This window comes from Saccopteryx bilineata, chromosome X, assembly GCF_036850765.1.
Source record: "Saccopteryx bilineata isolate mSacBil1 chromosome X, mSacBil1_pri_phased_curated, whole genome shotgun sequence".
Lineage (NCBI taxonomy): Eukaryota > Metazoa > Chordata > Mammalia > Chiroptera > Emballonuridae > Saccopteryx > Saccopteryx bilineata.
This window is the reverse complement of record NC_089502.1, coordinates 128,196,268-128,212,214: the sequence shown is the minus strand read 5'-3', so window position 1 is coordinate 128,212,214 and position 15,947 is coordinate 128,196,268. Positions and strand designations below refer to the sequence as shown.

The 15,947-nt window shown below is 39.6% G+C and overlaps 1 protein-coding gene across 9 annotated transcripts in view; it reads left to right on the top strand.

Annotated features, from left to right (window-relative positions):
- The window catches only part of ZFX (zinc finger protein X-linked), an 80,877-nt gene that overhangs the window by 57,570 nt on the left and 7,360 nt on the right, over window positions 1-15,947 (top strand). For all 9 annotated transcript variants that reach the window (XM_066250570.1, XM_066250571.1, XM_066250578.1 and 6 more), the window contains 4 exons: window positions 544-632; window positions 3,481-4,047; window positions 15,309-15,458; window positions 15,659-15,802. In XM_066250570.1, the coding sequence (XP_066106667.1) occupies window positions 572-632; window positions 3,481-4,047; window positions 15,309-15,458; window positions 15,659-15,802 (922 nt within the window). In that variant the 5' untranslated portion in view covers window positions 544-571. The remainder of the gene's footprint in view (window positions 1-543; window positions 633-3,480; window positions 4,048-15,308; window positions 15,459-15,658; window positions 15,803-15,947) is intronic.

Below are 15,947 nucleotides of genomic sequence, written 5' to 3'. Positions count from 1 at the left end.
AATTATGCACTTTGAGCTTTTACTGATGTTTAATGTATTGGTTGAAAGCAGACTACAATTGAATTTAGAGAAGTAATAAGAAAACTGTGTAGAAATGTCCCCCCTGTAAAGTACAGCATGTTTAAGTTGAACCTTAGTAAAATGGGTTACCCTTGTGGAAATGTGGGGTATATGAACTGAGAGGAGATAAGTTCTGGGGTGCTGGAAATGTTCTAGATCTTGATCTGGGTGGTGTAGTGATTACACAGGTTTTTGCATGGGTCAGAATTCATCAAGATGTACACAATCAAGATGTACACAAGCAGTATCTCAAACAAAAAGTCTAGGCAAATTTGATGTTTGATATATCTGCCTTGCCTTGTCATATAGATGCCCATATGTCACTGAAAATCAGTTAAGTTCCCTTTTATTTTAGATACATTTTTGATAGGTCTTCATCTGTCACATAATTTTGAGTATTGCAGAAATCTAAATATCATGGTGACATTTTAAATACATGATATAAAAAAAAGTAATAGTTGGTTTATTTTTTCCCTAATTTAGGAGCTGTGACTGATGAAAATTAAAGGCCATGGATGAAGATGGACTTGAATTACAACCACAAGAGCCAAACTCATTTTTTGATGCAACAGGTATAACTACTTGGGTTGTTCCACTTTCCAACTACCGTTTTTGGAGTTGGTTATGAAGTGGAAAAGTTGCTAGAGTCTCACATTGATATTCACATTTCAGTATCTTGTTACCTTGTCAAGTCTACAAATGTTAAAGTGAGCACATTATTCCTCTCAAAAATTTGGCTCCATCCCAACCAACTCTCATATTCTCGTCAGTAACAGCAGCAGTATCAAAACCTCAGTGTTATCTGCAGTTACTCTCATCTTGCCCAGTTATAGCACTAAGTCCCGTTAATTCTCTTTGAAAACGTTCTGTGTTTATATCTACATAGACAGGCTCTGTCATCTCATTCCTAGTCTGCAGTAACTTTTATATTATTTTCCTTACCCGTAGTCTCTTCTATAGCCCACCACCAGAGTATTCATCGTAAAATACCATGTAGATCCTGTCCTTTTTCTGTTTTCCGTTCCCCAGCAGGTAAAGGGGGAACCTCAGGCCCTGCACATTCGGACTCCGTCCTACTTGTACAGCCCTGTCTTTCACAGGTGGACAAGAGGAGGCTTTTGTTTAGGCAGACAATCTTAACCTCACTCTCCAAACTGTGCAAGGAAAATTAAATTCATGAAGTTCTAAAAATAGCAAAAAGTTATTCACAATTTTAGATTGTCCATGGTTCCAATTATATAATATCATAAAACGATTACATTAGGTTTTATGATATAAGATGGATTTTTATCACACTAGCTAGCTACCCTTATAAAATATTAATGCGCTTTCCATTGGACTTAAAATCATATTGCAGTATATTAAAGAAATACAACTATATCAGGAAATTAAATATTAGTATTTAATTTTAACTTTTCTTTAATCTCTAAATCCAGTGCGTGTGTGGAATGGGGATACGTGTATTTTTCTTAAGAATTTGGGATAGTCTTTTGACTCAAGTTTGGAACTTTTATTTATAATTCTTCATTAGGACATGGAGTATAATTAATGTTCTTGAAAGAGAAATGAAGTTTTTTAAGGAAAAACGTAGCTTAATCCTGCCACAGGCAAGTTTAGGTCGTGGGCTAAGTGATAGATTGAAGGGGGCTATTTCATTTTAGCCCGGATTGCTAACACTTATGGGTTTGTTTATCTTTGAGCAAGTCACTTAATCTGCCAGGGCCTCCATTTTTATTTGTCCTGATAATAATGAAACCTCTTATTACAGTTTTTCAGAGTACTTCCCATACATTTCCCATTTGATCATCACAACAGTCCTGTGAGGTATGCATGGCAGATACTGTTGTCCTCACTTTACTGATGAGGACACCGAAACTTAGAGGTTAAATGACTTGCCCAAGGTCACAAAACTAATAAGTGTCCGAACTCTGTTCTCTGTTTAGATTTTTAAACTATTGCTTTTACCACTAATTGCTTTCATCTTTATATCTGCAAAATGGAGATTACAGTGATTTACTGCTTGATGTTAATATTGAAGATTTTGAGAACAAAAGAGTATTAAAGCATTTAGTAGAAGTTCTATAGACATTAAAGCAAACATACTTCTTATTTATAGATGGAATTAAAATGGATATTAATTGGCTTTAACATTTCCTACGTTTTTAAAGGTTTTTTGGGCCTTGTCGATCATTTGTGTTTGTTAAACAAGCCATGTGTCTCTGAGAGCCTGGCCAGTAATGATACACAGTCTTTGAGTTAGGCAGCTGCTTGGACTTAGCCTGGTCTGAGTCACATCCAGAAGCACTAATTGAAATGAATTGCTTTTTAGGTAAGATTTTTATGAAACTTCATTTACTTTTTTCTGGACCAGGAGCCAAGATACCAGATTTGTTTTATATTATCTTGTTTTTTGGTAAGGATGTCTGATTTGGAGTTCCATTTCTGACAATTATTCAGAGTAATATTCACTGAGTATCATAATATGTACCAACTGTGTGATCTTGGAGAAGTCATTTAATCTCACTGGGCTTTAATTGATTCAACCCTCGACCTTCATTCTTAACTGCAGAGTGGACTGGAGTAGGGTTTCTTACACTTTGAGAGCGGCCTGGGGCATTGGGGCACGGGCAAGGAGGCTGGATGGAGGCAGAGTACCCTGATGAGGTCGGGGCAGGCCCCGCTCCAACTGGTCTCACCCCCCGGCTCCAGAATAGCTGCACTTGTATTTATCTTATCTATCCACAGAGGCTCCTTAACCAGTTGCTTTCCTCTTGACCTGTGGCCGTCTGGCCCTCTTTTATTTATGCCCCAATCCTTTTCTATCCTAGATGCAGAAGACAATTTCTAAATTTCCATAGTCATAGATGGGGGGGTATTGATGGGATATTATACTAGAACAAAGAGGGAGTGGAGAAGAGAAAAATGGAAGGAAAAGAAAAATACATGGGAGAGATGGAAAGAAGGAAAAGTATGACTTGAGGAGGGACAGGTGGAGCAAGATGGAAGAGAAATGAAAAAAATGAAGGAAAATGGTGCGTTTGCCACCTGAAGTTGCTTTGCTTACTAAATTTTATAATCATCCCATAAGTACCTACGTACCTATGCATATGGGTTTAATTTTAGTGAGCCTAGAATTTTACTTTCTTGAGTATCTTTGTGACTATCTCAGTTGCTTGGGCTTTCTGTTTCTTGATCTATTAATTGATTTGGGATGAGTATAAAAGTTCTATTAAAATTTTTTATTTCTGACATTCAAAAATAGATTCCCTCTTTATTTCTTTATTCAATCTGAATGTTTGAGAAAACTGAGGAGCGAGTCTGTTTTTCTGGTAGAAATTAAAATACCATTTGCATTAATTGAGGTAGTCATGCATGCCCACCTGAAATTGTAATTGTAGTCGTTTTGTGTTTTTTTTTAAGGAGCTGATTCTGTACACATGGATGGTGATCAGATTGTTGTGGAAGTACAAGAAACCGTTTTTGTTTCAGATGTTGTGGATTCAGACATAACTGTGCATAACTTTGTTCCTGATGACCCAGACTCAGTTGTAATCCAAGATGTCATTGAGGATGTTGTTATAGAAGATGTTCAGTGCCCAGATATCATGGAAGCAGACGTGTCTGAAACGGTCATCATTCCGGAGCAAGTGCTGGACTCAGATGTAACTGAAGAAGTTTCTTTAGAACATTGCACAGTCCCAGATGATGTGTTAGCTGCTGATATTACTTCAGCCTCAATGTCTATACCAGAACATGTCCTGACAAGTGAATCTATACACGTGTCTGATGTTGGACACGTTGAACACGTTGTTCATGATAGTGTCGTTGAGGCAGAAATCGTCACCGATCCTCTGACAGCTGACGTAGTTTCAGAAGAAGTATTGGTAGCAGATTGTGCCTCTGAAGCAGTTATAGATGCCAATGGGATCCCTGTGGACCAGCAAGATGATGACAAGAGCAACTGTGAGGACTACCTTATGATATCCTGTAAGTCTTGGGGTGCAGTGATAGAGGTAGTTTTGGAAGGCTGTTCTTCCTGACTTTATTATAAGGGGTGAATTTTCTTGACTTCTATAAAAGTAAATTTCATAGACCTTCCTGCATTATTATTTCAGTTTGGAGCCTATAAGAGAACTCAAAATTAAGAAAAGTAAAATTGTACAGAATAAAGAGTCATTTCTCTATGAAGACGCAATAGAAAGGTATTTCTTCAGTCTAGAAAGACAAAGAGGGAAAGGAATAGAACTGAACTTTGTAAAATGAAGGATATGGTTAGGCTGTTACCAGCCTTTTTTAGAATTAGGAACCCTATTGAAATGTAAAAAGGAGTTCAAATTGGAAAAAAATGTATAACCAAACTAATTATATTCTTGTATATGCATGTAGTTACTACTTATATAATACTTACATGCTTATGTAAAATACTATTTCTATAACAGATAATAAGGAAAAAAGCTCTGGCATAGCATTGAATCATAAATGATTCCAAAACATGATTTCAAGTGTGATGGACTTGTATTAGGTTATTGAAGAAAAGTAAAGTGTTTTGGAACACACCTCTAAATGTTTAACTTAACATCTGGGAGGATAGCTGTGTTTTACACGTGTTTCTTGGTACCGCTTGCATAGATAAAATCCTCAGTTGGATAGACCACAGTTTGGATCCAGGATGGAAATTCTTATGCTGTTAGAAACTAAGCGTCAAACAAAAAAGACCCACTGACTATTTGCTTATATAAATTCATAGGACTATTTCTTTGTTTGAATAGCTATTGTACAGGAAATTCAGTATAACATATATTGGAGCCCAGGATTTTAGGAAATAACCTTTTAAAAGTTCTTAAGATTTTGGAAATCAGAAAATTCTTTGTGTACAAAGGAAGAGAACGCTTTCATCCAACATGTTGTCTATGGGGCCGTACTGCATAACCATTGTCTTTGGAGAGGTTACGGTCTACTGCTGGAGAGAGAGATAGGTTGCACTGGGATGCACAGATGTGACTAAACTGCTGTGGAGACAGGATAGAGTTGCTGAACTTTGAACTCAAGGATGAATTCCAGTTTTACAAGATGATGAAGGGCACGGGTTGGGAGACATAAGCAAATGTTATAGTACATAAAAAAGGTCCTGGCCTTTGTTTATGATCGGAATTTTGCATTGTACTTGTATATCTTTGTGCACTTTTCTGTTTAATCCCTTAGAAATAAGTTTCTAGAAATAGAATTGCTAGATCAAAGAGCATACACACTTACAAATCTGGTTATATTGCCTTGATATTTTGCTTAATATAACTTCCCCCTCTGAGTTTATGAGAATGTCCATTTCCCCACTCTGACCAACACAGGGTGTTTCCTTTTTAGGTTTTGCCAGTCTCACAGGAAAAAATGTGGTACCCTGTTTTAAATTTGAATTTATTTTAGGAAGCTATTCCTGATGGTAATATGGAGTAAGAATAGGTGAGGGAGAGAGTAGTGGCAGAAGATAGTTGAAGTGGTTCATGTATGAGATAAAGAAGATCCTAAGTACCTTCATAGTAATGTGAACGGAGAAGGGGAACCGGATTCGAGAGATATTAGGAAGTGAAATGGATGAGATTTGGTGACATTATAGGGGTATTTGAGGGAGAAAGAATTCAAGAAGGACCCCAAGGTTCTACGTTGGGAAATGGGGTGCCTGGTCATGCCATTACCTGAGAGGAGGAAATTGGAAAGCTAGGGGAAGAAAGTAAAAGGGGTGTTTGAATGGAGGAAGCTATTTTCGCTGTGCAGCACATTCACCTGCTGATATTAAAAGAATCTGTAGAGGCCGGGTGGAAAGCTAAAGATAGTGGCAAAGGGTTGAAAAGCCTTTGTATTATGGGTACAGGCCAGGGCAAGAAGCTAAGAATTTAGCAGATTGTTGAATTGCATTCAGGGGCTAGCTGAAATGGAAGGTCTTTTAGGTTTGAACATAAGACGCACTATTTCTTTCTTTTTTTAAGTGAGAGAGACAGGGACAAGCAGGAAGGTAGAGAGATGAGAAGCATCAACTCATGGTTGCAGCACCTTACTTGTTCATTGGTTGCTTTCTTATATGTGCCTTGACCTGGGGGCTACAGCAGCGTGAGTGACCCCCTTTCTCAAGCCGGCAACCCCACACTTAAGCTAGTGAGCCTGCGCTCATGCCATTGACCTCGGGGTTTCAGGCCTGGGTCCTCAGCGTCCCAGGCTGACGCTCTATCCACTGTGCCACTGCCTGGTCAGGCCATTTAGTTTTTGTATTCTAAGGCCAGTGACTTTTTTTTTTTTAATCAGGATAAAATGGTATTCAAAACACTCTTTTCTACAATATGTAACTTTTTATAAAAGCTGAATGTTAATAAAGCATTAGATTGGTTCTTTTTTTTTTTTAGATTGGTTAGTTCTTAACTAATGTTTATTAAACTCTTCTAGTGGCGTATATATAATTTAAGTCCATTTGAATTAATACTTCACAGGAAGAGCTCAGGTACTAATGTGTGCAAAATGCTTTCAGACTCATCAGATCCATCTTCTAAGGACCCCTCAGTCAACTGACATTTCTATCAGAAGATGTAATTAAGTTTGGTGAAGTTTGTTGTTAATAAAGCTCTCTTTCAAGGGAACAATGTTTAGTATTGTTATCAAATCAATTTGTTATCAAGTCAATATGGACAATTTTAAAAAGTTTTTTTTACTTGAAGCTTTTTTTTTATCCCAAGAAAGATTATTTAGAGATTTGTAACATGCCTGGTAATGATAAGAATAGGTAATAGTAAACTTTTAATAAATAGTATCTGTGTGCCAGAACTATAGATATATGCATTCCTTACAACAACCCTATAGAATTGGTGTGATCAGCACCTTATTGATTAACTGAGGCCTCGTTTAAGTAACTTGTCCAAGGTTAAACATATCCAGTTAGCATTAGGTGAAGATTTGAAATCAGATGTATTTTATTCCAAAGTGTTTACTAAAAAGAAAACAAAAAACAAAGGCAAGAAAAAAGAAAAAAATTTTAAAGGCAAGAAAGATTTTAGAAAAGTGTCTACTCCACTCATATTTCTTTAGTGTATGTGTGTATATTTATGTTTATATGTATGTATGTGCAAAGTTAATATTATAAAGCAGTTGAGTTTGAGATAAATAGCGATTGTTAGTGGATAGGAGGAGTCAAATAGAATTTTAGTGATTACTAAAATTTGCAATGTTATTCAACAATGTTAGGAAATAATTGGGGGGGGGGGGACATAAACTTACTCATAGCAGAAACCACCCAGCCTCCACACCCTATTCCATTGTTTTTCTACCTAAAAATGTAATATTTTTATTCTTCCCCATGTTTATTTTTATTGTGTCTTCATTCAAAAACATTTATTAATCAGCCATGATAAGTCAAGAATGTTGCTAGCTGTTAGAAATGGTGAAAGTCTCTGGCTTTTTAAGAGTTTACAGTCTAGGAGAGGAGACAGACAGAAACAGGTAATTACAGTTGAATGTGAAAGATATATAACTGGATAGAGGAAGTATTTTGGAAGCACTAAGGGAGGAGATGGTGAGAAATTTTTGCTACACTTGAGTGAGCTAGATGCTATAAAAGCATAAACCAAAGTTCACTGGGAGATTGGTTGAAGATACAACTAAATTTATTTCATAGCTCCTATTTTTTTTTTTTTTTTTTTTTTTTTGATTTTTTTTTTTTTTTAATTTTTTTTTATTTATTCATTTTTAGAGAGGACAGAGAGAGGGAGAGAGACAGAGAGGGAGAGAGAGGACAGAGAGATAGAGAGAGAGAGAAGGGGGGAGGAGCTGGAAGCATCAACTCCCATATGTGCCTTGACCAGGCAAGCCCAGGGTTTCGAACCGGCGACCTCAGCATTTCCAGGTCGACGCTTTATCCACTGCGCCACCACAGGTCAGGCTCATAGCTCCTATTCATTTTCATTCCTCCTATGTTTTGAAGCAGATCTCACATATTACATTTATAAGTATTTCTTAAAGACAGGGATTAAAAAATACACTAATTACATCTTTAAAAAATAATTTGAAGTGAACTCAGTTTGAAGGGAGAATAAAATGTTCAGTGGGTGTCTGAGGAGGGAGGAATGGCAGAGAGGAGAGCGTATTTAAAAGCAGGGATGTGGCCCTGGCCGGTTGGCTCAGTGGTAGAGCGTCGGCCTGGCGTGCAGGAGTCCCGGGTTTGATTTCTGGCCAGGGCACACAGGAGAAGCGCCCATCTGCTTCTCCACCCCTCCCCCTCTCCTTCCTCTCTGTCTCTCTCTTCCCCTCCCGCAGCGAGGCTCCATTGGAGCAAAGATGGCCCGGGCGCTGGGGATGGCTCTATGGCCTTTGCCTCAGGTGCTAGAATGGCTCTGGTTGCAACAGAGCAATGCCCCAGAGGGGCAGAGCATCGCCCCCTGGTGGGCATGCCGGGTGGATCCCGGTCGGGCGCATGCGGGAGTCTGTCTGACTTGCCTCCCTGTTTCCAACTTCAGAAAAATACAAAAAAATAAAAATAAATAAAGGCAGGGATGTGAAAGGTCTCGAGTGTTCAGAGACTTTTTCTTTGGGGTACAAATAATGTCTTTGAGGAGAATGGAGGAAATGAGGAAGAAGTAAGAGTGGCAAAATACGGCACAAATCATAAATACCCTTGAATACACTAAGAAACCTGCTTTACATTTCTGATGTGGGCAGCTGTTAGTATTGTAAGCAGATTGATAATAACATGGTTCGGTTTATAGTTTAGAAAGGTAATCTTAGTGGCAATATTGAGAGCAGACAAGGAAAGAGTAAAATCAGTAACAAGAAATACACTATGGGAGGTTGCAGTCCAGGTAAGAAACACGATACTTTGAAGTAAGGCTCTATCGGTAGAGTTTGGCAGAAACTGCTTCATGACATATTTAGGAAGTAGAATTTGGATTAAGTTTAGGGTGGAGTGGGGGTGGGTTTGAAGCTCCCTCCCTGGTTTCTGGCTGTGGATCTGGGCAGATGGCAAACCCATTACTAGAGGAGGAACACATTTAGACATGCTGGAGATCTGTCTGCAGGATGGCTGCAGGCAGCTGCCGGCCGTCCAGCTACAGAGTGAACGGCACCCCTGCAGGTGTGGAGTGCCTTGGCCTTCTAGTTTAGGTGTCTGACCAGTTGGTCTGATGCAGCTCCTCATTAAGCACAACTTTGGTCATAGTAGACATCCAGTAACAAGTAGTTCAGGAATGAATGTGCAAATAAGTCCAAACTCCTGTTTACTGCATGAACTCTGAGGATCAATATAGTCAAATGGTTTAGAATCTAATGAGCACAGGAGACATGGTAAAACATTTGTGTATTCCTTTGTTATACAGGCTGATGGTTGTATATGCCATACCATTATTTTTATATATGCACACTTCAACTTCATTTTGTATCTTAAGCCATTTGGTAAATCACAGTAAAATTTTAGAATTTTAAAAATACCCATCTACATAGGAATATTTCTGAAATGTGAGAAAAGTCTTAACTAACACTGTTTTAGAGAAGATATGTTAAACAAGCTTTAAGCTTGTTCTGATAAAATTCAAAAGGTTTCTGTTAATCCATCTAAAGTTATTGTGTCTTTAGGCACTCAGATTTATTTAGAAATCAATACTGAAAGAGTTTCAGTTAAATGTTTAATCTAGATGTCAGATTTATACCAAGAATAAAGTGCTCAAATAAGGCAGAGTATGTAGCTCTCTTCTCTCCTCACCATAAAAAAAAAAAGATTGGGTAAAAGGTCTCTGTCTGTATCTTGAAAGCAGCTGGCACTTCAGATTGGCCTTGACTCATTTACTGTTGAGCTGCTTGAGACCTAGACAAACTCATCCAACAGCTTGCCCTTTGAACAGATCTGTGATTACTTTGTGGGATAATGGGGGTTGGGAAGGGAGAAGAGAAGGGAGGAGAGAACAGTCTCACAGTACCTTAAAGCAGCAACGTGGTGTCTGGAAGCACTCCTTACAGCTTGGAGTCAGCCAGCTTTCCATTTGGGTGCCAGCCCTGCTGCTCACTATTGTGGGCTATAGGAATTTGAGCAAGTTCCTGACTCCTTTTGGTCTTAGTTTCCTTATTTGTGAAATGGCAGCGATACTACCTGGCCCATAGGATGCTTACAAGAATTAGAGATGACATATACCAGGCGTCTAGCACAGAGCATGCCTGTTAGTAACTGCTAGCTGTCATTAGCATCTATCAGTGGCATCAGTTGGGCTAGCAACACTAATTGCACTAGCTTCACTTAAGACCTTCCTGTTGTCCCATTAGGGAATTCTTAGGTAAAGGCAGGCACAGGGTGGGACTGTCATAGTCATTCCTTTTCCTCCTGAATTTGTAGAATTAAGAAATAAGTTTTTGGAGAACGAGCTGTAGTTAACTATGTTTTAGACTAATTCAGTACAGTTTGGCAAATATTTTTCATTAATTGTATATCAACACCATGCTGGAGATCACTGTAACTTATTAGGGATAGGCACTTGAATGGCTCTGAGCCTTTAATTCCCTGTCTACAGAATGAGGCTAACTCCGTTAACCTTTGGACCTCTCTAGGAAAGTTTCAGGAATTAAACGAGATCAGATTGGAACCAAATCTTTGAAATCTTTTATAGGCTATATAGTAAAAATAAGATGGAATGTTAACCCCTGAGAGAGGGTTCTTGAAGAGCAACGTAAGAGAGAGGAGTCTAAAAGTAAACTTTAAAATGTATTTATGTACTAGCACATTTGTTGCCTTGGCAGAATGCTTCTATAAGCTACTTGGTCTTTTAGGTTCCCCGATATCACATCTGTAAAGTGGAGCTATCAAACACTTCAGTTGTGAGGTTATTATTGATTTCATGATAAAATATAGGGAAGCCACTTCCCACTGTCTGGGATATAACAGAGCTCAGCTATCTTTTAAGAGGAACTACGTATCCATACTATCTTCACTATTAAGTAGCCACTCACCCACACAGGAACCCTTAGAATGGTGAATAATGTCAAGTTTTTATTCTGTAGTTTTTCTTTTGATTGGATTTTGGGTTTAGAGGTTTAAAAAAAGTTGAAGTGACTACGTAGTAAGACTGTTGGTCTTGTGAGAGGAAGAACAGGCCAAATTCCAGAAGAAGGGAACAGCAGGTAACTAGAAAAATACTTATAATGGAAGAAAATTTTCTGAAAAAGAGATAGAATCTTTCTTGTTTCAAGAAATTGACAGCCCTGGCCAGGTTGGTCAGTGGATAAAGCGTCAACATGGCATGCCAGAGGTTTTGGGTTTGACACTGGGTCAGGGCATGAACAAAAGTCAGTGAGTACACAACTGAATAGAACAATTAAAACAGTGTGAATTAACGCTTTCTCTCTCTCTTCCTCTCTTTCTCTTCCTCACCCCACACCCCCTTCCTTTCTCACTCTCTCATAAATCAATGGAAAAAAGAAAAATTGACAATGATAAAACCAAGTCATAATCATAGTGATGTTTAGTGAACTTTAAAATATATCGATATTCATACAAATTCAGTGCTAGAAGACAGTGGAACAGTGTTTACAAAATTCAGAGAGAATGTAGCCTAAGAATTTTATACTCAACCAAAATTTCATGGATTGACATTTTTAAGTAGGAACTCAGGGACTGGAGCGTCCATTAGCCCTTTTTGATAATGAAATCAGCAAACCATAGGATCAATCAATAAAAAGTCTAGAATGGAGAAATTGTCACAAAAGGATTTGTAGTGAGTGCTGAATCCAGTTAATATGAATCTAAAATATTTGGGAAGGGGAGGTGTGTAAATGTGTTAATTGCAATATCTTTCATAGTATGAGAATAGATACTGGCTTTAAAATTGATTCATATATTATAAGCAAAATATGACAGTGTTTTTATATTATCTTTTGAGGGTTAAGAACTAATAACGATTAAACATTTACTTCAAGATCAGTATTTATATATTTAACAAAAGAATGTTATGTGCTTACTCTATGTCAGGCAGTATTGTAGGCACTTGGGAAAAACACCAGTGAACAAAACAGATGACAGTGCCTTGCCCTTGTGGAGATGATATTGTTGCAGCTGTATGCAGACATAAATAGGTGACATAGTACAAGTGATATGTGCTTGGGGAGAAAAAGGAATATAAAAAGGATTTTGGGTTGCAAATGTGGTCAGGGTTTTTGCTGAGATGACATTTGAATAGAGACTGAATTGTGAGATGTCTGATAGACATCCAAGACGTACAAATCTGAATTTGGAAAACAAGACTACAGTGGAGATGCAGAATTGGCATATGGGGTAAAATGTAAACTCGAAGACAGAATGAGATCACCATAAGAGTAATTGTAGATAAACCAAGACCAAGGACTAAGCAAGCCCTGGGATTTACAACATTAATAGGCTCCTGCAAAGACCGAAGAGATGTGGCCAGTGAGGGAGGAGAAAATCAGGAGCCTTGATCCTGGCAGCCCAGTGGGGAAAGGAAATCACAGAGAGAACGCTGCTAGGACGAGTCTGATGAGAATGAATGACCTTGATGAACAGTTTGGGGAAGCCATGGGTCTGATTGAAGTGAGTTTAGAGGATATGGAATGATAAGAATTGGAGAAAGGAAGTGGCAGAGAAATGGAATCAAGAGTTTTTTGTTTTGTTTTAAAGATGTTATTTATTTATTTTAGAGAGAGAGAAAAGGGGGGATGAAAGCATCAACTCGTAGTAGTTGCTTCTTTGCAAGTGACTTGAGCAGGCAAGCCTGGGGTTTTGAACAGGCAGCCTCAGCGTTCCAGGTTGATGCTTTATGCCCTGCGCCACCACCAGCCAGGATTATTTTTTCTTTAATGTTTATTTATTGACTCGAGAGAAAGAGGAAAGGAGAGCGAGAGAAAGAAAGACAGGAACATCGATCTGTTCCTGTCTGCGCCCTGACCGGGAGCAAACTGGCAAGGTCTGCGCTTCGGGACACTACTCCGCCCAACCGAGCTACCCGAGCTGTATTGGCCAGGGCGAAGAGTTTTTGTTTTGAAGGTGGGGAAAGAAGAGCTTGTATGCTAAAGACAGGAATCCAGTGGAGGGGTAGGGGTAGAGGAAGTACAGAGGAGGCTTAAGCTAGCAGTGCAGATGGTTTGGCCATGGTTACAGGCCCCTTTAGTTGTTGGTTGGTGGGTTGATCTTCTCTTCTGATTGTTTCACTTTTCAGTGAAATAGGGTTATCAGCAGAGACTGAAGATGGGGAGGTGATAGTAAAGAGTTGAGAGAGGAGAATGGGAAAGATGGGAAAGGGGGAGAATAGCAGAAAAGGTCCATGGCAGGTTCAGGGTCAAATTTAAAGTGAGACCCATCAGCAGGAGCATGTGTGCATTTCCAACTAGATTTAGCTGCACAGGCAGAGAGGAAAATTGCATTTAGCCAGTTTGTGTTCAGCCAAGCCAGGATGATGAAATGAAAAGAGAGGTGAGGCAAGGGAGTGGAGAACCAGGGAATGGTATTGACCGCAGAATTAAAGTTTGAGTAAATTCTTTTTTTTTTTTTTTTTTTTGTATTTTTCTGAAGCTGGAAACAGGGAGAGATAGTCAGACTCCCGCAAGTGCCCAACCAAGATCCACCCGGCATGCCCACCAGGGGGGGCGATGCTCTGCCCCTCCAGGGCGTCGCTCTGCCGCTACCAGAGCCACTCTAGCGCCAAGGAGCCATCCCCAGCGCCATCTTTGCTCCAATGGAGCCTCGCTATGGGAGGGGAAGAGAGAGACAGAGAGGAAGGAGAGGGGGAGGGGTGGAGAAGCAGATGGGCGCTTCTCCTGTGTGCCCTGGCTGGGAATCGAACCCAGGACTTCTGCACGCCAGGCCGATGCCCTACCGCTGAGCCAACCGGCCAGGGCCGAGTAAATTCTAATGTAATATATGCCCTGGCCGGATAACACAGTTGGTTAGAGCGTTGTCTTGAAGCACAGAGGTTGCCGGTTCGATCCCCAGTCTGGGCACATACAGGACCAAATCAGTGTTCCTTTCTCTCTCTCTCTCACTCTTCCTCTTTTGAAAATCAATTTTTTAAAAAATTCTAATGTAATATGACACTCCCAGGATTTTCTCAATCCACTCTTGGCCTCATACTGCAGGTTTTCACTGTGTGATCTCAAAGTGTGGTTAACATGGAACTAATAGCTCCCAAATCTGTGTGTCAGACTTCAGCTTTCAGACTGGAATATCCAGCATCTGGCTTCGAATCTCAGCCATTCACTGAATCATTGATTCAGCACTATTCCGAGCATCTACTATCACCAGACTCTCTCTAAAAGACTGAATAATGAAAATACAGGTTCTGCTCTATTGGTAGAAAAGATAGAAGGAAAAACCCAGATGGTGACAATACAGTGACTTGTGCACTCACAGAAACAATCAATAGGTGCTGAGAGCACAGAGAGATGAGACTGGCACCAGCTCGGAGAGCTTTTAGAGATGTTACCCCTCAGACCTTAATTAATTTATACGGGAAGAGAGAGTCTTTTCCTCATTTATCTTAACATTTCTTCCCCCCAGTCAGTCACCTAAATCAGAATCCCATAGTTATCTTTGACTCCTTTGTCATGTTAAATTTTCAATTGGGCATGAAGTCCTGCTATTTTAGTCCTAGGATAGGCCTCAAGTCTAGCTCTGTTCCCCGTCTGTGCTGCCTCTGTCCAGATCTGAGGCCTCGGCATCTGTCGCCTACATTATTGATTAGAATAGATTCACAAGATGTCCCTGTTTCATTTCTTAACCCTTTTGGATCCACCTTTCTCAAGGTTAGCATGGTATAGCAAAAATGGCGATCTCGCCTTGTCACTGCTTGGCTTAAAAGTGTCCCATTGCCTATAGCAGAGGTTCTCAAAACTCTGATCAGTGTCCCTAGGGAAGGCTACCTCTGAATCTTGTCTATGTATCAGGCCCTACCCCTGCAGAGGTAGATTCTGTAGAATGCTGGCAGCTGGCCTGTGTTTTTAAGTTTCCTAAGAGATTTTTGACACCTGACCAACTTGAGAAACCTCCAGCCTGCCAGGATCAAGTCTGAGCTGCTCTGCCTGGTTACACAGGGCCATCCACGACCGAGCTTTGGCTCAGCCATTGGCCACATTTCCCATCATGCCCTGCGTGTCTACTTGTCTGGGTAAAATTACTCAATTTTATGTGAATCAAGGTAAAGATTGTATTTGTGAAAAAGACTTTTGAAAATGGTAATATTTAAATACCTACTAATATTACTGTAATGTGTTTTCTGCCTTTTTAGTGGATGACGCTAGCAAAATAGAACACGATGGTTCCTCTGGAATGACCTTGGATGCAGAGACAGAAATCGATCCTTGTAAGGTGGATGGCAGTTGCCCTGAAGTCATCAAGGTGTACATTTTTAAAGCCGACCCTGGAGAGGATGACTTAGGTAAGAGGACGTCTTCAGCATATTACACACCCTGATCACTTCCCGGTGGGGTAGGTTGGGAACATTTGAACCTTCTCTGAAGGTAACTTTTAAGCGAGGCTTCCAGTGTAGCGGTAGTAAAGTAAGTAAAATGTGATGAGTGAAAGAGGTGGAAATGAAGTTTTCACATAAATTGTTGGAGCTGTCATCTTCCCTGATAGGTGGCACCGTAGACATTGTGGAGAGTGAGCCTGAGAATGATCATGGAGTCGAACTACTTGATCAGAATAGCAGTATTCGTGTGCCAAGGGAAAAGATGGTTTATATGACTGTCAATGACTCTCAGCAAGAAGATGAAGATTTAAGTAAGTAGGTGGCATTTTTGTGGGAGAAAATTTTATGTTCCTGTAGTTACTTTTTTTAATATGGCCAGTGTTTAAAGGAAACAAATAGCATTATTGTAGAGATTCTTATACTGCCACATTCCAAGGGAAACATCAGTGACTCACC